Source organism: Varanus komodoensis, unplaced genomic scaffold (genome assembly GCF_004798865.1).
Source record: "Varanus komodoensis strain SLA01 unplaced genomic scaffold, ASM479886v1 scaffold1, whole genome shotgun sequence".
NCBI classification, from domain to species: domain Eukaryota; kingdom Metazoa; phylum Chordata; class Lepidosauria; order Squamata; family Varanidae; genus Varanus; species Varanus komodoensis.
Genome location: NW_025335268.1, coordinates 67,369,857 through 67,390,867, shown reverse-complemented (window position 1 = coordinate 67,390,867; position 21,011 = coordinate 67,369,857). Strand labels below are relative to the sequence as shown.

The 21,011-nt window shown below is 39.2% G+C and overlaps 1 protein-coding gene across 2 annotated transcripts; it reads right to left on the bottom strand.

Annotated features, from left to right (window-relative positions):
* Window positions 1-88: 88 nt before the first annotated feature.
* Window positions 89-19,552, bottom strand: UBE2J1 (ubiquitin conjugating enzyme E2 J1). 2 transcript variants are annotated; one of them, XM_044427726.1, is made up of 8 exons: window positions 19,089-19,552; window positions 11,205-11,278; window positions 8,777-8,908; window positions 7,512-7,596; window positions 7,139-7,244; window positions 6,273-6,402; window positions 5,348-5,482; window positions 89-1,165 (listed from the first exon to the last, which is right to left on the bottom strand). In XM_044427726.1, exons 1-8 carry the CDS (start codon window positions 19,117-19,119, stop codon window positions 902-904), a joined length of 957 nt encoding a protein of 318 aa, XP_044283661.1. In that variant the 5' UTR covers window positions 19,120-19,552; the 3' UTR covers window positions 89-901. The 2 variants fall into 2 exon arrangements, with proteins under 2 accessions (XP_044283661.1, XP_044283670.1); XM_044427735.1 differs by lacking the exon at window positions 19,089-19,552 and adding an exon at window positions 14,529-16,506.
* Window positions 19,553-21,011: the final 1,459 nt, after the last annotated feature.

Genomic DNA, 21,011 nt, shown 5'->3' with positions numbered 1-21,011 from the left:
TTAAACCATCAGAGCAAATTTGAATTAAACTCAAATTGTTTTTTGGCACTGCACTGGTTTCATGGATAACCTTATGAAAGCATATTTATTTTTTGGTGTTGAAAATGCTTTTAATTTTATGGGAACATAAAACAGACAATTTAAAGCATCATACATACTTCAGAAATAAGTCACAGTCAATAGGTGACAGGTAAATATTACATAGTTGGAACTATTTCCAAGATCTTCAACTTTTTTTAAAAAGCAAAATATACATAACTGAATATTAGAAAACGAAACTGAAATCTCTCAAAATATTATACTAATGCCTTGAAAATTAAAACAAGGAAAGCAAATTCTGTTCTGGCCCCTATTTTTCATGGAGGATACATTCCACAATTTCAGGGTTCCATCCCCTCATCAAATTTGTTGGGTAGGAAATGAATGTACTTACAAATATTAATAATTTCCTCTTCCTGCTGAAATTAACATTTTTATGCAAACATACTTTCATTTCAATTTAGGAAACACCTTCTCAGGTAAATAATTCACTCTATTAATATTTATTCATGCCAGCATAAAACCACAATTTTATGTCTCTGTCAGTTAAAATTACTCACCAAAGCTTACAAGTAATGTGTCCAATGCTCCCAGTCCTTAAATACCCTGCTAATGCAGAAATATTCTCTGCATAACTTCTCAAGGTATCTGTTCAGTTTGTATAGATTGTTAATAATCCATACACCCACCAATATCAAGGGGTACTTTCCTGGCAGACCTTAACGTACCCCTTAGTACATTAACATATGGACTTAAAATGAGTAAATACAAAAAGTAATCTTATGTAAACAGTCTTTGACATATCCAACATAGAACATTTTAATAAAGCATTCAAGTCATTGTTCTTAAGAATGAGAGAAACTCATAATTCAAATGTATACTCATTTGCTAGATAAATACGCCTAAATATAAGAGCTGCCAGTGCTAAAACAAGAAGGAGAATCAGCAGATTTGACCCAACATGGCTTGTGTGGACTCTTGGCTGTTGAACCTGATTGAAGTTGGCTGAAGTTGGCACCCTTCTCTGCTGCACACTCCGCTGGCGAGGGCTCACAGAAGTATTGCTTGAAGCAGGCTGGGCATGCTGCTCTTGACTAGAGGTGGATGAGTTGGTCTGATTCTCAGACTAAGAGGATAAAGTGGGAAAATTACATCTATCAGAATGGATTGCATAACATGATACAAAACTGCATTGTTTGGCAAAACCAGTGCTTGTTGGAGAAGAGAACAACCATCATCTTGCTTGAACGTGTTCCTCAAAATACTGCCAAAACTAGCATACTACCCTCAAGAACAGTAATTTAGCTGTATCAGAAAATATAACTGTTTTTAATGCAGCAGAGAGTACTAATAAATTAATCTCAATATTGGGAGGGGAAACCGAAAAGAACTGATCCTATTTGGGAAAAGCGAATGAAAATACCAGGGAAAGGCTCATAGCCTCAAGATAAAACCTAAAGCTTACTTTCTGTTTTCTTGTCAGATAAAATTCAGGGGTACATTGAGCAGTAAGACGGCAACTTGGCAAAATCCAACACTTTATCTGCTGGATGACAGTAACAATGAAGCAAATTTATTGTCAATTATCAGTTCTAGGCTTCAGCAAAATTCGCTAACCCTCACATTTTCTATATATTGTCTATTTTTTTGCACACCTTGGACTTCTCAAAAGATCTCGTAATGTGACCCTGCTTCTTCTTTTCTTCTGATAGGAGCATTTCATCTTAGCTTCAAACTTGAAATAACTTTTTAGTTAGAGCAGCTCAGCAAGATTAATGCTTTAAAAATAAGTTTTTTTTTAAAATCTGTATTCCTGAAGTTAAAGATTTGTCTGCTTATTTCAAATCAATGTCTGCATTCAGACCTGCCCTACCATAGTGTGATGTCAATAGTGCTAGTAGGAGCACACCACTGGAACTTTCATTGTCTGAATTTAATATACACTTCACAAAAAGATCACAAAGTGGGGAAAGAGACAACCATGAAAGTGACAGATTGAAATGTTCTATTGGCTTAGACAGTGTTGTCTGTGCAACTTAATTATCTTTAAAATGAGAAGTTGCATACAATATGTCTGAAATTTGGCAGCTCTGATGTTTGCAAATGTCATACCATTTGAAATTGATAAACACCAAAGTGGCAGGTAGCATATGATGAATCTTCCATTGAAACAAATGGAAAACAGACCACAACTTAATGAAACATGAAATGAAGCATTGTTTCTTCTTGTACCTCTCCTACTTTCAAGTTCTCAGTCCTCCTGCCTATTTGGCACTGCATCCATGCTACAGAAGTCAGAATATGTATGAATATTCTATGGATGGAACTGCAGCTCAGCCCAACAATATGAATGGTTTGGGAGTGCTCCTCGACTCAGAGTAGTCCTTGGGAGTCCCAGGTGACTACTGTGGCGAGGAGCGCTTTCCTTCAGCTTTGGTTCATCTACCAACTACGCCCTTACTTGAACGAGCAGAGCCTAGTGACGGTGACCCATGTCCTGGTAACCTCTTGACTGGACGCTCTACATGGGGCTGCCCTTGAAGATGGTCCAGATACTTCAATTGGTTCAGAACAGAGCAGCCAGAATGCCAACAGGGACCAGCAGATATACAAATGTAACACTGGTCCTTTATCATCTGCACCAGCTTCCAGTTGAAGTTTGGGCCCAATTTAAAGTGCTAGTGATGACTTATAAAGCCTTAAATAGCCTAGGACCTGGATATTTGAAGGAGCACCTCCTTCCATATATATCTGCCCGCCCTTTAAGTTCTGGATTGCAGGTCCTTCTTTGGGAGCCCTCTTTGAAGGAGATTAGGAGAGTGGCTACCTGGAGAAGGGCCTTCTCTGTGGTGGTGCCCTGGTTATGGAACATGCTCCCTAGAGGGGTATGCCTGGCACCAACACTTTTTTCATTTCAGTGCCAGGCCAAAACATTTTTATTTTCCCAATATTTTAAGTGTTAAGGTATTTTAAGATGGGGTTTTATTTGAATTTTGTGCTCTGATGCTGTACTTTCATTTCATTGTACTATCATTCTGGGACTTTTTAAGCATAGGGCGGTATATAAAAACTTTAATAAATCTTTACATGGCCATGATACAGAAAAATGAACGAGAAATCTTTTGCTTCAGAACCTCTAACAGATCTTTATAAGCTACATTCTGTCATGGTGGGAGGCACACATTAACACAGAAACAAACAGAGCTTCCTACCTTCTAGGCAAAGGGATGCTCGGAAATATGGTCTGTTTTTCAAACATATGTCGAATGAAGCATCAGACACACAGAGATCAACAATATCATCCCTTAAAATATTAATCTACTTTAGGCTGTTAATCATCTATCATTTGCAACAAATGGAAATAAATAAGTTAAAGCTTCTTTGTTTTATGTCTGGCACGCATTCTAAGGACTAAAGCATGAATAAAGTAAAATGAGAGTCCTTAGATAAAATCATGTCATCTAAAATGGGATTAATAAAATTACTTCTGACATTTTTTTTAACCTTCCCGGCAAAAATGGAGTGATTATTTCTGGTGAGTGAATGGATAGGCCTAAAAAACACCCATTCAATAACTATGATACTTGTGCATACACAACAAGTCAAACTATGCCACTTAATAATAATCATACAGGAAAAACTTTATTGGGGAAATCTGCATAATATTAGCATGCCTCTATTTCCAAATAGTTGTAAAAATACTCTTCACCAAGCAACAGATGGTCTGATGTGATTTGACATGATTTTTTTAACCAATCTGCAGTCCCATCAACCCTAAAAACACACACACAGCTTAACTGGGATTTGTCTACAATTTATCAGTGAATTTAGATTGCATCTACATCAGTGATAGCAGCAGCTGCCCTGTACCAATAGCTCAGTTACTTCCAATATGGATGGGTTATATAAGCAGTCTCCTTGGCCACATTAATATGTCATAATTAGGCAAGCAATTATTTTAAATAATCAGAATAAATACTTCCCTTTACTCAGTCAAATTTATTTCAGAGATTATGAACAAAAAGGAACCTGGTAAGCATTTTTAATGGAATAAAAGCTTGAAATAATTAAAGGGGACCTCTGTTTGCTTTGGTTTACATAAGTCTCTTGGACATAGGGCTAAAACAAGCATGACTGTGAACAGAAGTCTATACAGTTGTCAAATAAGTTACCTCTCTATATCATCCCCATTATGTTTCCAAAAGGTAGAATATTCAAGGCAAAGAAATATATTCTTTATTATAAGTGTGTTCAAACTTGCTTGTGATAAAAGGGCTGGTTCAGCAGCTGCTGCCCTATCTAAAGAAAGGTGATCTAGCCACAGCAAGGCTTGCCTTTCTTATGTTGAGGTTGAATTACTGTAATGCAATCTGTATGGGGCTACCCTTGAAGATTATTCAGAAACCATAACAGGTAGAGAATGCTGCAACGAGAATACCTATGGAGCTAGGCATTTGGATCATATTACTCCTATGCCATATCATTGACATGGAATGTCTAGACCTAATTGGTGCTGGTTTTGGCTTCAAAGCCCTAGGGGTGCAGTCTTATGTATGTTTACATAGAAAAAGGTCTTACAACTCCTAGCATACTCCAGCCAGAATGGAAAAATGCTGGGGTTGTAGGACTTTTTCCTGTCTAAAAATACATAGGATTGCACCCTAAAAGTTTTGGATGTTATGTGAAGAAATTCCTACACCTGTATGAGATGCATAAAGCATTAAGAAGCTCTGGTTCCTGGCACATCAGCTAGGGCCTTTAGGCTGGCAGAAGGGAGGAATAGGGTATTCACAATGGCAGCATTATACCTTTGGAATTGGATCTATCCTAGTCTGCATTTGGTGCTTAATTTTCTTTCTCTCTCTGTATAACTGTAATTGCATGTTCATGTTTTATAATATTGTAGACTGCCTTGTGTGGGCAAATCACCCTGAAAGACTAGCTTTAAGTCTTTTAATTAAATCAATAAATACTTGGGCAAAGAAAATAAATGAGCAAAGTGGTTACTACAATACCTGGTAAAAAATAGAAGAGGGAGGCTGAAAGCCTGTACATGTCTACTCAGTTCTAAGCTGCCTTTTAGGGGCAATGAAGCATACTTCCAAGGTAAGCATGCAAAGGATCACAAGCAAAGAAAACAACAGAAACATTCAAGAACAGTGGCAAGATTTGCCAAGAAAATAATGGCTGAGACTTTATAAACAGTGATGTTATTGAAATGCTAGTAAGTTTTTAAAAACTGATCTCTAGAAACATTTTTCCATGTCTTGATGTCCATTCAAATTTCTCAGGTTTATTAAACACCCACCGTTTCACTGGTGGTTGTGTCCTGGAATGCTGGAGTTGTAATTTCCTGTTGCTGTTCAGGTGAACTTGTCAAGTGGTTAAATTCTGATAACCCTGCAGGTTCAGCAACAGATTTCCTAGATGAATTAACTTCAGCCTTAAACAAAAGGATAATACACCACAAATTAGAATACCATATGGAAAATCAAAACTCTAATCAGGTATGTTATGTGATGCATCTTCTTATCTAAATTACTTATTCGGTACTTAACAGGTATACATGTAATGTTTAGAAATGTGAAGAAACAAATGAAATGGTGTGTGATACAGAAGCTTCAACTGAATGTAGGGCATCATAGGGAGAACAACATTCTATTCTCTTCTATGAGAAGGAAATTGTCTACATGTACAGAATGGCAGGTTATCATCCTGAAAGGTAAATGAGAACTCCTTGCATTCACGAAGCTCTGGACTACAGCTGTTATGCTTATATCGTTTTGGTCACCAAAAACTCAATGCAGCCATTAGTCAACAACCCAAGTTACTTTATGAATAGGTATAGTGGCTATTCATAGCACTGTACTTAAAGCATATATACAGAAAGCTTAAAACAGACTTTTAGGACTTTATGCACTTAAAAAAGTCAGAAACATCATTTAAAAAGTCCTATTCCTTATCTCAGGTTTAGTCTTATAATCTGGATTTTAACCAGGCACTTTTTCACTATGGAAAAAAAAATTAACCATTTGCACACCATTTACATTTTTTTAACAAAATGGTATTCAAAATTTTAAAACATATTTTATTCCTATCCCACATATTAATGACAAGGATTTTTTGTAAAAATAAAAAATAATTTGATAGACAGGAGCTGAGAGAGCACCTGGCAGTGAAAAGCGAATGACAAATTAACTCCATGATTAATAAAAAGAAAACAGTTATGCTACCTTGAAACTAATTTGCCTAGCAAGTTCCTTGGCCTCTTTGTCAGCTTGACTTGAGGCACTTCCAGATGTTAAGGGTAAAAGAGCTTCCTTCATAAGTGAACCACATCCTTCACAAGAGAAATCCTGAGACCTAGAAATTATTAGAAACATAATTGATTCAACTGGATCAGCAAAAGCAATTGCACTCAAGTAGTTACAGTGAATCTACACTTGCATAAGTTGAAGTAACCTACTTATCTGGGTGTTGGATAGAAATTAGAGTTACTACTGAACAGACATGAACAGGAATGCACAGTAAATAAAATATCTGAAGAAACAAATGCTGCAGGTGTTACAGAAATCAGAGGTACTACCAAACTCCACCACAGGTGGAACTTGAAAGTATATAATTGGGAGGTACAGCATTGTAACTTACAGAGGATAATGTGATCTTATATGATTCTGGAAGCTTCAGCAATGCAATACATTTTTCCAAACGTTTTTAGAAGACTCTTGAACTGCAGTGGCATGATAACATAGTAAAATTAAGTTTGACTGCGAAAGTAGGAATATTACAATGCTGAACAGATTCCAGAAGGAGCCATAATTTCAATAACTACTTGGATTAAAAAGCAGATCTGAACCTTTTCCAGAACAAAATCAGGTGGTTGACCTCTCTGTGCTAAACATTTTTGGAAAGTCATAGTGGTAAAGCCATATGTCAGGTACTAGCACTATCATACCAGTATCTTAATTCTTATTATTAAGAATAATGCTTAAAGCTAATTTGTTTCTACACAAAAAACAGCTGTGAATGTTAATTTACCCACAACACCAAAGGGTTCTACCTTTAGAAACAGGCTTCAACACAAAAACAAAACGCTTACTTCTTAGCAAGTGCTTTTCTTTCCTCAGGTGTGTAGTCTAGAGATCCTATGGCTCCCTCCCCTTTGGTTGGCATAAATCCAATGATGGCAAGCAAGGCAGTCCTTACTATAAGCAAAAAGAGAAGTATGCAGTAATTGGAAATCTCCCATTAAAGTACCAAATGAATATAGGTCCAATGCAATTTTTAGAAACCGAAAGAAATGCAAACTTGATCGATTTATGTCTCAGTATAAATATAATAATGTATCACAAAAATATAAATTCATAAATGTAAATAAAAATTACAAGGAAATACCTTCTGACCGTTGTAGTGCAGCAATTTATGCCTCCTTTATCAAGGCCCTTTCACTGCCAAAAACCATTGATACTTACTACTCCATGAAGGCTGCCATGTTTCAGGATGGTGTCCTGAGATGCTTAAGCAAATTTTCTTTCCAACTTCAAACCTGCCATTGGCCTTAAAGAGTCAGAGGAAGAAGAAAGAATCAAATTCTTTTCAAAACTCAACATTTCAATGCGAGTAGCTGGGAAACAGTACACTGATAGTGTAGTTAATAGTGTCTTGTGAGCAGTCAATAGCTAGTACATGCTATTGCCCAGAAGCTAGCTGAATGACACAGGAAGCCTTATCTATAGCAATAGGCATGTTAGTCAAACTCCGGTATCGTGGTTTCCCTTAAAAAATGAAGAGGCTACCACTAAAAGTTTCCCAGAACTGCCTTCAAATGCAAGCCAAGCCCAGTCTGGCATTATTATTCCTTGTCATTAAAACACAATCGTGCACTATTACTCTCCTGCCCACCATACTGGGAAATGTGAACTCTTACTTAACACTTTTCTATACCATTCTCATTACCAAAGGTCTCAGAACAATCTTACAATAAAACAAAGTAAAGCACAGCATTATTTCCTATAAAACCCCAATTAAAATAACAATTTAAACCTTAAAATTCTGGGAAAATAAAAAAGGTATTGGCCTGGCACTGAAAAGAATAAAGTGTAGGCACCAGGCAAACCATTCTTGGAAGCATGTTCCATAATCTCCTTCAAAGAGGGCTCCCAAAAAAGGACCTCCAACCCAGATATGAAGGGGTGGGCAGGCACATAGGGAAGGACATCTGACATCTGTTTCTGATGTCTGAACTTGAGAATGCCACATAGCAAAGTTTCATATACCAGGGAACACACACACACAAAAACCAGATTCAGAAGTAATATTTTTTTAACGTCATTCAGTTCATTGAACAAACCAAAAACATACGACCTATGGGATGTTGTTTTTAATATAAATACTACAACTTTTGATACAAATAAGGGGAAAGATCTTGATTGGTAATTTGCTGTTGCTCATCTCCTCAAAACTTCTTATTTCTTCTCAATGTAGCATGGGTATCATGCTGCACTGAATTCAAAATAAAAGGAAGCAAATTTTCTTCCTTATTCTTGAGACACTTTATATCCCTACACATAAAGCCTAAATCTTACATTCCAATTGGCCTTCCTGGCATGAATACAAAGAGGAAGAAAGAGCACACTGCTATGTATTCTTAGAATTCTTTGTTTGAGGTCAGCACAACTTTTAATGGCAATCTAATCATGCGATCATTCTTTCATTACTAGTTATTAAACATTCTTACTGTTAGCAGAATAATACTTGGTGGTTTCATAGGATACTCTGGAGGTAGTACTATTCTTCCATGATAAACTCCTCCATCAAAATCTGAATCTGGTGGACCTCTGACAGTGAAATGCCACTCAAAAAGGTTGTCCTACAAAAATACCAAAAAATAAATCTCTTAATATAACAATCACCAACTAGTCCTACTCAAAAGCACATCTAAGTAAGCATGGAATCAAATAACATGTCTCTCAAATACTGCGACTAGAGTTGGACAGGGAGAGATTTGGCATGCAAACAAATCTATTTGACACCTGGTACATGTATTAAATAAATGTTTGAGCTGGTAATTTAACTTCACTGGGAGAATTTAACAGCAATATTTAAAATTAAAGCAAACTAGACTTTGCAGAGTATCTTTACACTAACCAAAACAGCAACCACACAGCTGTCTCTATAAGCACACACAGAAGTATTATTTATTGATTTATTTTCAAAGTTTCCCTTCTTTTATATTGTTATTTATTTTATATTGTTAGTTTTATATTGCTATTTTTGTATTATATTTTATGTTGTGAGCCGCCCCAAGGCTTCGGCGAATGGGGCGGCATAGAAATGTTTTAATAAATAAATAAATATATTTTAAAATCTATTAAACACAGCTCAGCTGACTCTAGTCAAGCAACTACTTTAATGCAATCCAGTAAACCCTTTGCAGCTTGCTCTAGTGTTTCAACACTTTTTCGTGCCAAATCAAAATACAATAAATTAAGGCAAGGACTTTGTTAATGAATTTGTCAGTTCTCCAAGAGTGCTTTTTTAAAACTTGATCCACACTTTTCTTGCTTTGAGACTGAGCCATAGAGAAGGGAATGCAGTGAAATCTCCTTGGTTAGTTGCATTTCAGAATCTGCTGGATAATCCTATAGCTGCTTTATGAAAGACTAGAAGTAGGGATTTGTGATGCAGGAAAATGTGTTTCGTTTGAGTCCTACAAACTTCCTCAGTGTTTCTGATCCAGCAATCAGAAATGGACCACACTGAATTTTATTTTAAAGTTCCAGAAATGTGCATGGAATAGCAGTATACCTTGAGAATGGAGTATTTGCATATTTGGAGCTCAATGTTTTTAATTTGCATAAATGGCTTTGCTTTGTTTAAAATTTTAATCACATTTTCATATTACTTTACAGTTAGGTAATCCAGGCTCAGCATATACTCTTGGTAAAGATCCTTGTCCATCTCTTCCTCTCATCCTCATGAGCTCCCCATATAGCATATGACATAAAGAACTTGTTTTTGTCAATTTCATCTAACCACTACAGATTTCTTCTAGAGTTACACAGTTTGCACACATCAAATGGACAATTTTTTCATTATTATTTTTAGTTATTTGTCAGCTCCCATGATTTGTGCAAATGGTATGATGGATTTTTAGTCTTTTTCCCACCCACAATTGGCACAAATTTCCTGAGCTTAAGAACCAACCCAGTGTAAAAGCAGAAACCCATGTACTGTCTTATTTGCATCAGGGTAAGCTAGTGCTAGCATGGGAGAAATGACATGAAATCTGGAAGGCCAAGTCTGGAACATTCTTCAGATTTTCACTCCTGCAAATGGGCATCCCTAATTATGAGTATATTGAAAGTTTAGCCAAGATTGCCTATGGTCATTTTTCAAATATAAAAGTCACTTTATGAATGACTGCAAGTCAAGTATTATACCTCCATCTTCTTCGGAACAAGTCCTAAGAGAATTGTGCTGTAGTTAACTCTGGCTCAAATCAAAAAAAAGAAGGAAACAGAAGAGCAGGCGTGAATGCTCAGCCTCTGCAAATCCATGCATTATTCTGATATAAATACAAGTCAGTTTGGGCAAAAATATTCTTTGTTCTGTCCGTTACAGATCTAGGAATGGGGAAAGCTCCTCTGCGGCCTTGGCAATGATTTTCCTCGATGTTCCTTTGTACTCTCTTGAAGTAACATAATTTTAAACATAAAACAAATGCCCAATCTTTTCTTCCGCATTCAGGAATGTGTGTGTGCACATGTGTATGTGGGCACATGCATGCTTTTAAGTTCTTATTTCAGAACAGCTGAGCAATTTTCAACCTGAATTTTTAATTTGTGAGGATTGGCAGTTTAAGTCCCACCAAACATTGTGGCCTACAACTCCCATCATACCAATGGTGAGCTGTAGGCCAAAAGTCTGAAGGGGCACAAGTTACTAATACCTATTTTAAGGTGGTGTGCAGAAAGGGTTAAGTATGATTTAAATTTGTGTATGGCAGATGTTTGTGAACTAATTTGCAAAGCTGACTTAAAATCATATTATCAATATGCTACAAGGGTTATGCCACATAGTCATAAGTTAAATGTGGACAAGAAGTTATATTAACATGTCTGTGGGTACATAACTGTTGTAGATTTATTTGGATACACACTAACCTCTAAGGGCTGTGCATGATAATGGTCTGTTGGATCCTTTAGTTCAGCAGCTTCTTTCATTAAACGTTTCACAGCTAAAAGAAAAAAAAATACAGCACATCAGTAAGAGGGATCTTATGGCTGAACACATCTATACCTCTCCCTAAATGATGCATTATTTTTAAAGTTTTTCAGATGCGCTGAAAAGGTGTCTTTCCAAATGTTCTATTAAACAGCTAAATTGTCACAAATTATATTAATATATTTATTAATATGGTCATCAAAGGGGAACAAGAAGGCCAGTGTCATGAAGACCAAAGGCAGACCTGAATAGAAAAACTGAAGTAAAGTGAAGGTTTCAATTATTTCAGCAAATGTATCCAGACTTTTCTATAGGCATTTCGAGAGGAATTTTTTTTTGAATACATGATGTTTCCAAGTATATTTCTAAACCGGAAGTATATTACATATCCAGCATGGAGTAGTGGAAAGATGAAATGACTTCATGACCCATTCAAAGATGTTTTTGAATGTACTTCAGGAAAATCTGTGCGTCAGTAGGTCATTAATTTCCCATTCTGGTTTCATCCCTTGTGCTACAAGTACAACCACAGCAAGTGAAGCTCCTAACAATCTCTGGCTTCCAATAGCAGATTTCCAGTAGAGCTGGGAATAGGACTGGATAGGCGGCTTGAAAAGTTCTGGTGTAAGCATGGAATTCCATACTACTTTCTATGGATTCCAGCTGTAATTATTCTTTTTCTTGATGCTAATTTATGTCCTGTTTAAAACCTGCTTAAGTTTTGCTGATTTAAGATGCTCTTTCCCTAGTTTTGAAAGTATATATAATACTACCTGAAATGGCTCATGTAAGTAAGTAGAATTAATTTATTCATATTAAAAGAGACTTGACACTAGGTAGCACAACTGTTCCTACAAGTGCAGAAGGTGTTTTTGAGTGGCACAGACCAGTGGACTTGCTTTTCACAATATATGCAAACAGGCCTACTAATTTTACAGTGCCAGTTTTGAGTTGTTCTTTACTTAGACTAAGCCATTATATAAGAGACACTCAAACAAAAGACAACACACACACACACACATACTCCTCTGGAAACAAAATTTTGGCAGATGTACTTATTTCATTGGATATCTTGAACTAGACATACATTCAGTTTGCAGGTGAACTCAACAATGGCTATATCAAAATGATTTAATCACCACCTTATGCATTTGGAGCAATACCTATGCCTATCATGCCAAAATAATATCCATACTGGGAAGGCGAAGCAGCAGCAATACTGCTGGTCTTCCGGCGGAGTCCATGTCATTCTTACCACTCAGATTTAACCAAGGAGCTTGCTGGAGAAGTGCTATAGCAGGATCCTCAACTGAAGCATTGACTGAAGGTGCTCCAGCTGGTGCTTTGGCTGATTATGTCAGGGTGAAGAGGGCTACCCCTGATGTCACAGAAATGCCCCTGCTCCAATGTCATCTGGGACATCAGTGATGTGGGGAGTCAGAGGATTCCCCCCCCCCCCGGTTACAGTAGCTCTGAAGACAATTCCAGGTGTATGTCTGGTCCCCACATCTGTAGAACTCTAGCTATACTTGTAATGTGTCAAGGGCAGTGAAGAATCAGTAAACTCTATGTTCCAGTAGAGCAAAGCCATGAAAAAGGTTGCTCAAAAGTCATTTGATACTATGCCAAGGTCAAGCTCTCTTTCCCTCTCTTTGCTTATCAGAGCCTTTAAAAATTGTCTCAAAGAACTTGCTTTTTTCCTTCAAAATCATGTCAGGACACCTTGTTTTTCTAACCCTAACCCTACCTCTACCCTGGTGCACACCCCTAACCCAAATATAGGGGTAAAATACCATTGAAAATAATGCAATTTTGAAAAAGCCTTCCTTGAGTAGCTTGTTCTGCACAGCTCATCATTTCTGCCCATTCTAAACACATTCCAACCATCAAAATCATACCAGAACACCTCATTTTTCTAACCCTAACCCAGTGATGGTGAACCTTTTAGAGACCAAATGCCCAAACTGCAACCCCAAACCCACTTAATTATCGCAAAGTGCCAACACGGGAATAAAACCTGAAAATTGAGGTTTTAGTTTAGAAAAAAGAACTCACAGCCAGTCCAAGCAAATATATATCCTTGGCAGTGCACTGACCAGCCATGAGAAAGCTTGGACAAGTCACGGCTCGTGAGGTCATCACCTGGCACCTCTACTCCTTTCCGAGCATGTGCATGGTCCCTATATGCACTGTGATCTGACGCTTGGCTGCTGGGGCGATGCTGGGGGGACTTGGCTCGCGTGCTGACAGAGGGCTCTGCACACAAGGTTTGCCACCACTACTCTAGAGTAACATCAGCCACTGCACCACAAATACAGACAGATGGATATAAGCTTCTTTGATTATTTTAAGCTACCCAAGAAACCATCGTATTAAGCATGATACAAGTATTTAAATGTTATGCCATTGGTGAACATGTACAGCAGGACTCCCGTATCTGCTAGTTAGCACAGTTTCACTTAACCAAGTTTCACCATTGGCTCTCCATATTCACAGGCATGAAAGGATGAAGGACCCCCATAAAAGCTGAAAAACTGCAAATATTTCTAAGAAAAAATGGTGACTATAGTGAATTATGCATTCTGTTTGGGGATACCACGCTCTTTGTCTTGGTACTAGGTAGCCTCATTTTGGGGAAAGGCTGGAGCTTCAAGAAGAACTTCCTGCCAGTACACACTGCTCAGCTGTTTATCAGACTGGTGCAGAAGATGGTAGGCTTTACTTTATTAAGAGGTCTTTAAGCAGCAGTTGCATAGTTATTATGGGGTACTGACAGATAAGCTCTGAAGTCACCTCTGAGGTCTTTACTTAACTCCACATTCTCCTATAATATGCAAAATACAAAATTTTAGAAGCAAAATACAATTACAGTTTCAGTTTTGTCTCTCAGAGGGGAAAGACTCTAGAAAGTCTTTGCAGTTTTTCCCTAGGGATATTAACAGTTTTCCCTAGAGATATTTGCAGTTTTTCCCCTTTTGTGGGTATCCTACACCCTTAATCCCTGTAAATGTAGTGTTTGCCACTATCTATGGTTTCCGGTATCTGCTGGGGTGCTTGGAACCTATCCCCCTCAAGTATGGGGGGTCCTGATGTATTGATTATAATAAGCATTGTTAGTACAAGGAAGGGCTCAAAATTAAGAGGTCAGAATAACTCTACTAAGCTATGTCATCCCATTCATCTATCACAAGATAGCTAATAAGTAATTATGTTACCTTAAGTGAAAACAAAAACAGGCCTAAATCTGACATGAATACACAAACCTTAAAAATCTATTTTCACCAGGCAGAAGGAAGATACAAAAAATCCATTGTGGATCTGACTCCATTACAGTCATTCACCTGAGCAGTCATGAAGAAGGAAATGCATTTTGGTAAACTGGAGAGAACACACAAGAAGAAAGCAATAAAGAAGGGGTTGTGCAGATTTAATTATCTAATTATTTAATTAGCTATCTATGACTTCAGCTAATGATCTAGTTCAGCTTTTCCCAACTGGTGCCTTCTATGTAGTTGCCATGGATCCCTTCCTGTTCAGAAAGTTGGGCTGATGTTTCAGCTGGGCTGATGAGAATTATTTATTATATTTTCTAAACTTATATTCCATTAAATTGGCCTGAAGGCCCTGTCCAAAACATCTGAAGACCACCAGGTTGGAGGTCAATCAAGTTTCTTTCTTGTTGTCCATTCCTTCCCCTTTCACCTTATGTATTCTTCTATTTTCGGCTAGATGTCAGGGAATCTTGGTTAGCAGCCACAAGAATGCACACTCGGATCCACAGGGAGACACCTTCGCCTAAAACTTCAGCAGTTGTATTGGTGAGAACAACGCAGGTAAACCCCTTGGTAGAGTACAACCCTACAGCAACACTGCTGCAAAGAGGTCCACCAACCAACTACAAGTTCCAGAACATATACAGAGTGTTTTATAGATTTTAAGTCAAGTGCACAAATAATATGTATTCATAGACAAAACAATGTGAAGACAGCCAGACATGACATAATGGTATAGTAAATATCAGTGATTACAGAGTATTGATATGGCACAGAGAAAGGTACATGAATCATAATAGGATTGGGTGTGGGTATTGACATGCAAGAAAACTAGACAGGGCAGTTTGCTGCTGCTCAGGAGCTTCACAGAACAAAAAGCCTCAAGGCAGTGAAATGCTAACAATGTAACAAGCTTAACTTTGCACCTAAATGTAGCAGCCACCTCAGGGAAGCAGAGAGTCTCAATCTCTTAAAGAAACAGATGACTAATAAAGCTTTAGGGAAACAAAGGAGCCTGGCTTGGAATTCTGGTTCTTTCTGGGCAAGAGCAGCAGAGACACTGAAGGTCTGATTTTATATCACAAAAGTACAAATAAGCAATCTTTCTCTATAAAGATTTATTTTGATTCTCCCAACAATATTTAAGGATCTTTTTAAAAGAATGTATTTTAAGAGTTTGTCTCATCAGCTATGGAACAGCATGAAGTATTTCAGAGGGTTTTTTTTTTTAAAAATCAAGATCAGGAGGAATCATAAGCACTGTTTTAAGAACGCCCAATAGCCTAGACACACATGTGTGATATATATATTCTCTCTTTGAACACCTGTCTTCATGCCATGTAACATTATGTTTGCGAGAGTACCCTGTTTCAGAAGTGGTTTGCAATGTGGCATGGGGAAGAATAATGGAAAAAAACAGGTTCAAACCTTGCTAGATTTTTAGGGCCCTAGCCATTGTCTGTCTCAACTTGTTTTTAAGCAAGATGATGAAACAATTCAGCAAAATCATGTATACATATGTAAAAGTGTAAACTGATTGTTTTTAGCCCAATATTATTTTACTTTTAATTGTTGGTTGGAACAAACTCAAATACAGTATGAAATACCTAATGTGTATATTTTACTAGAGGCAAAGTATCAATGGAGGGAGTTTCTTTGGAAAAATAAAACCACAGCATATCACAAATCACTACATGAGTCTCTTCAGAGGCAGAAAACACAAATAGAGACAAAACACAGTCCTTATATTAGCAAAGGTGAAGCTTAATTTTAGTAGTAGTGAGATGTCAAATCAATAAAAAGAGAAATTATGTGTGAAGAAGATGCAGGAATGTTATCAGGTGACAGAAAGAAGGCAAAACTGCTCTACTGCTAGTTTGCCTCAGTCTTCTCTCACAAAAGAAACTATGTTTGCATTTGGCCCTTTTCTTACTCAGAAAAAAGGGTGACAGCTAAAGGAACGTTTATCTATAATAGCCTCTATCTATAAATTTGGACATTTCTTGAAAAACAGGGGAAGTGCCATGTAAGTGGAAGTGGGAGAATGTTTTCCCCATTTTCAACAGGGAGGGAGGGAGGGAAAGGGATCCAGGAAACTACTGACCAATATGTCTGAAGGAAGGCCACAAAAATGTTGAGGATCCTAGAGACCGAGTTCTATTAGAGTTTTATGAATGAAAGACTCGGTTATGTTTAGCTCAGAGAACATATGATTATGAGGCAATATGATTATCTGACGGTCAGTTGAATAGATGATGGAGCTAATTCATTTTTGTTGTTTTAGAGAAGACTTCTCCAAGCTGGCAACCTCCACCTGTTTTGAACTACAGCTTTTTATCAAGTCCAGCCAGTGTGGTCAATGGTCTGGAATAGCACAGAACTATAATCCGAAACATATAGAGAGCAGCCAGTTCTCTAGAGGACACCAGCTGAGACAATGGGTAAAATTAATAAGATGATTTAAATTGAACTAGCCTTCCCCAGCCTTAAGCCCCCCAAATGTTTTGAACTGACAATGCTGGAAATTATGGAAATTGGTATCTAGCTTGGGGAAAGGCTGGAGCTTCAAGAAGAACTTCCTGCCAGTACACACTGCTCAGCTGTTTATCAGACTGGTGCAGAAGATGGTAGGCTTTACTTTATTAAGAGGTCTTTAAGCAGCAGTTGCATAGTTATTATGGGGTACTGACAGATAAGCTCTGAAGTCACCTCTGAGGTCTTTACTTAACTCCACATTCTCCTATAATATGCAAAATACAAAATTTTAGAAGCAAAATACAATTACAGTTTCAGTTGAATTTCAAATACAATTTTTACATACATTTATACAGATACTTCCAGTACTGAGCAGCCACAGCAAACACATAAGCACTTTCTGCCAAAAGTCCAACTTTTATTTTTACATGCTCTAAACAAATGTTTTGGTCATGACTGCTGTAACAAATTTAAGTATTCTCTGACAAATGCTGGAAGATGGATTAAGAACTGTCAGGTGTGTGCAACTACAGACTTTCTTGCAACCTGGCACTGAAATTAAGCTAAGGGCTTATTCACATGCTTTTGTAGGTCCACTGTAACAGCATAATTTTTCTAGCTTTCATTCATACTGAGCTGATTTATCATTGCCCCTGTTCAGAAGGTCATGTAAAATCTGACAGCTGCTGCTGGGAGGTTGCTAAATTCACTCTATATTAACAATTTGCAAGCAGGTGCAACTTCACCTAACAATTGCAGCTGTGGCTGAATACAAAAGGTAATCATGGCTGAGCTCAGCAGCAGTTTTCACATGACCTGTGGCAGAGCAAGCAAAGACAGCCCATACTAACCGAGGCTCAGTTATCACAGACTTAAATGCCTTGCTAACCAAACTACATGTGATGCTTAGTCACATGTGGTTTGTCCCCAGTGTTCCCTTTGATTACAGTCATGAAGGCCACAATCAAAAGGAAAAGACCAGTGGAGGGTTAGGGAGAATGTGTGTAACCCTCTCTCCAGCATGTGTTCTGCTCATAATTATCCCCCATCCAGAGAGAGAAGCACCCAGACATGTTGGCCAAAGCATAGCAGATCAAAGTTTCAAAATGAGGCATCACATCCAAATTGCGATTGGTAGGGTCTATTCTTTAGAGCTGCAGGAGTCGCACTATATCTATTACATAATATTCTGGGAGATGCCAAATTCACATGATCACATGGAATTGAAAGTGTAACCTCTGGCACTTTGTTCGTGTGATTATTTCATCAAGTTCCCAGCTCTTGATGCTTCCCACTTACTGTACTCACCTGGCTTGCAACTGCACCTCATTGGCAAGTCACAAGCCAACTGCATTAAATACATGTGTGAGCATACACCTACACTTCTTCATTTCAGTATGTACCAAAGGATGGACAGATCTATCTACCTGTGTACCAAGTTCATCCTGTGACCTGTTAATGAGATATTGCAAAGTTCCTTTGTTTGCTTGAAAGTAGTCTTTAAAAGGGAGGGGAAAAAAACCACGCTGAAGCTATACTGTCAATCATATGGGGGGGGGAGTCAGGAGGAAGCCTTGAATAAAAATAGCTGCAGATTATAGAGCAACAGAACATCAGCTGAGATGCGGCAGGCCAGAGGCAAGCCTGTCCCCGTTTCTCAGCTGACTCTGAGTAAATGAAATGTCCTCTCCTAACCCACACCAGTCTGACTCGAGCGCTCTGTGCCCTCCAGCTCGTCATCGTCTTAGGGAGGTGCAGTAGGAAGTTAACAGGAATGACGCTCGTACCACCGCTTTGGGTCCGTCCCAGAGGAGAAGCAGGAGAGCGGAGCATCCTCTGACGAATAACAACAGTAGTGCTTTTCCTGCCACACGCCCCCTGGCAAAGGTCGCGGGGGGCGACGGGCGTCCGGGAGGAGCGCCGCCGGTTCCGGCCTAGGCAGCCACCAAACCACGGGCTTGCGTGACGGCGCACCCCGCTCCGCCAATCCGAGGGCAGCCAGAGGGCTCCACGACCGAGGCGTTCGCACAAAAGGCTCCCGTCTCCCCGCCCGCCCCTCCTTCCTTCCCGACTCACCCGGGCTTTTGAGGTTGTAGCGCGCCTCCATGGCGGAGCCGGGAGAGCCTCTTCCCTTCGGCGCCCCCGTCGACGCTCTGCTCCCGGGGCAGGTCGGCGGCGCGCTCCAGGCCAGCCACGTCAGGCGCTTCCCCCAACCCGGCGACCACCCACAACAACGCCGGCGGCGCGGCAGCGGCGAGGCGAGGCGAGACGGCGCAAGGGGCGGAGGGGGAGGCGGCCAACGCGGCGTCCGGCTTTCGTTTCTCTTTCGCAGCGGCTGGGAAGTTCCCTCGACGTGGCGCGGCTCCGGGTGCGCGAGTCAGAAAGGAAGCGCCGCCGCGCCTCCCCTTTCCAAGGAAGAGCGGTAGGCAGCCCGCGAGATGCCGCCCGCCTCACCCTCCGGTTGCCAGCCGGGGCGAACTCCTCCTCCTCCGCCTCCTCATTTCTGACACGCACTTTCTGGCCCGCACTGACATTCCCCGCTCGCAGCACTGCGCTACTTAAGCACCTCCGCTAGAGCCGTGAGCACGCTGTGGTGTAACACGGGGACATGGGGGAAGAGAGCGAGAAATGCAGCTACGCTTTTATTCCGCTTATGTCGAGATATCTTGGCTTCTGAGGCAGAAGATTGGGATGGCTCTGACCCACTCATTGTCTAGCAAATATATATATATATAAATAAAAAAAACTCGATGTGTGGCCCTCCAGGCTGATTGTTTTACCCCATGGCAAAATCGTATATCCTGATTTTAAGGCAGAGTAGCTTAAGCCTTTAAGGCAAGCCTATACCCTTCTCCATTGACGTCAACGGGAATTACTCTTGAGTATACATGCAGAAATAAGAGGAAATGCGTTGCCAAAACATGACACAGTATATGGATTTGCCTATGCTATTTAAATCTATATGTGTAAGTGCAGAAGTTACTATAGCAATTTAAATAGAAATGCATTTCATCATCTCCTGTGACTTATGTGCCTGCTTGGTTTGGTGGGAAACTAAACTCTTGATGGGCAACTTAAGGCTCCTGCTTCCTTTCCTGATAGTTCTTCTAAAGCTAGAGGCGGACTGGACAGCCCTTTCAATAAAGGATGCTTTCAACCAGTGGACTATAATCTGTAAAGTAGGATACTGGGATAGATGCTATACCACAAGTACAGACCGAGTCCTTGCATTCCTTTTATGTATTATAGAACAAATATTATCACAGTCACAATAATTAATAGCAATGGCGGGTGGTACCCATTAGAGCAGAGTAGCTAAAACTAGCAAATTTTTCTGATGGTCAGTCTTTGAATTTTGTTACTCTTCATGAATTCTTTTAAAGCCATCAGACTTCTTGTCCATGACTTTATCATGTGGCAGCAAATTCAACTGTTTGTTTTTCTATATGATATAAAGTAGTACATGGAGTCTGAGTTACAAATGTCTGAGTTATGAATGACCTGCACTTAGGAATGAACTGCCGTAAAGCTTATCTGGAGTATCTCCTTCCCAATGTGCCTGCCCACCCCTCAAGATCTGGCTTGGGGGTCCTTCTTTGGGAGCCCTCTTTGAAGATTAGGAGAGTAGCTACCTGGAGAAGGGCCTTCTCCATGGTGGTGCCCTGGTTGTGGAACATGCTCCCCAGAAAGCTGCTGCTTGTTTCGACCTGGTTTATTCTTTTTGGCACAAGGCCAAAACCCTTTTTCTTTTCCCATTATTTTAAGACCTAATTTCTATTTTAATTAGAAATTTTATTATGGATGTAATGCTGTGCTTTTGTTGTTGGACCATCCTGAGGCTTTTATGTATAGAACAGTACAGAAATGTTTTAGATAAATAAAATATTAATGCTTTAAAATTACTACAGAAAATCATCATCACTATAGAGAGGAAGTGAAAGAAGAGAGAGGGGAGGCCTCCAAAGCATCACAATAGAGAGAAGCATAGAGAGGGAGGGA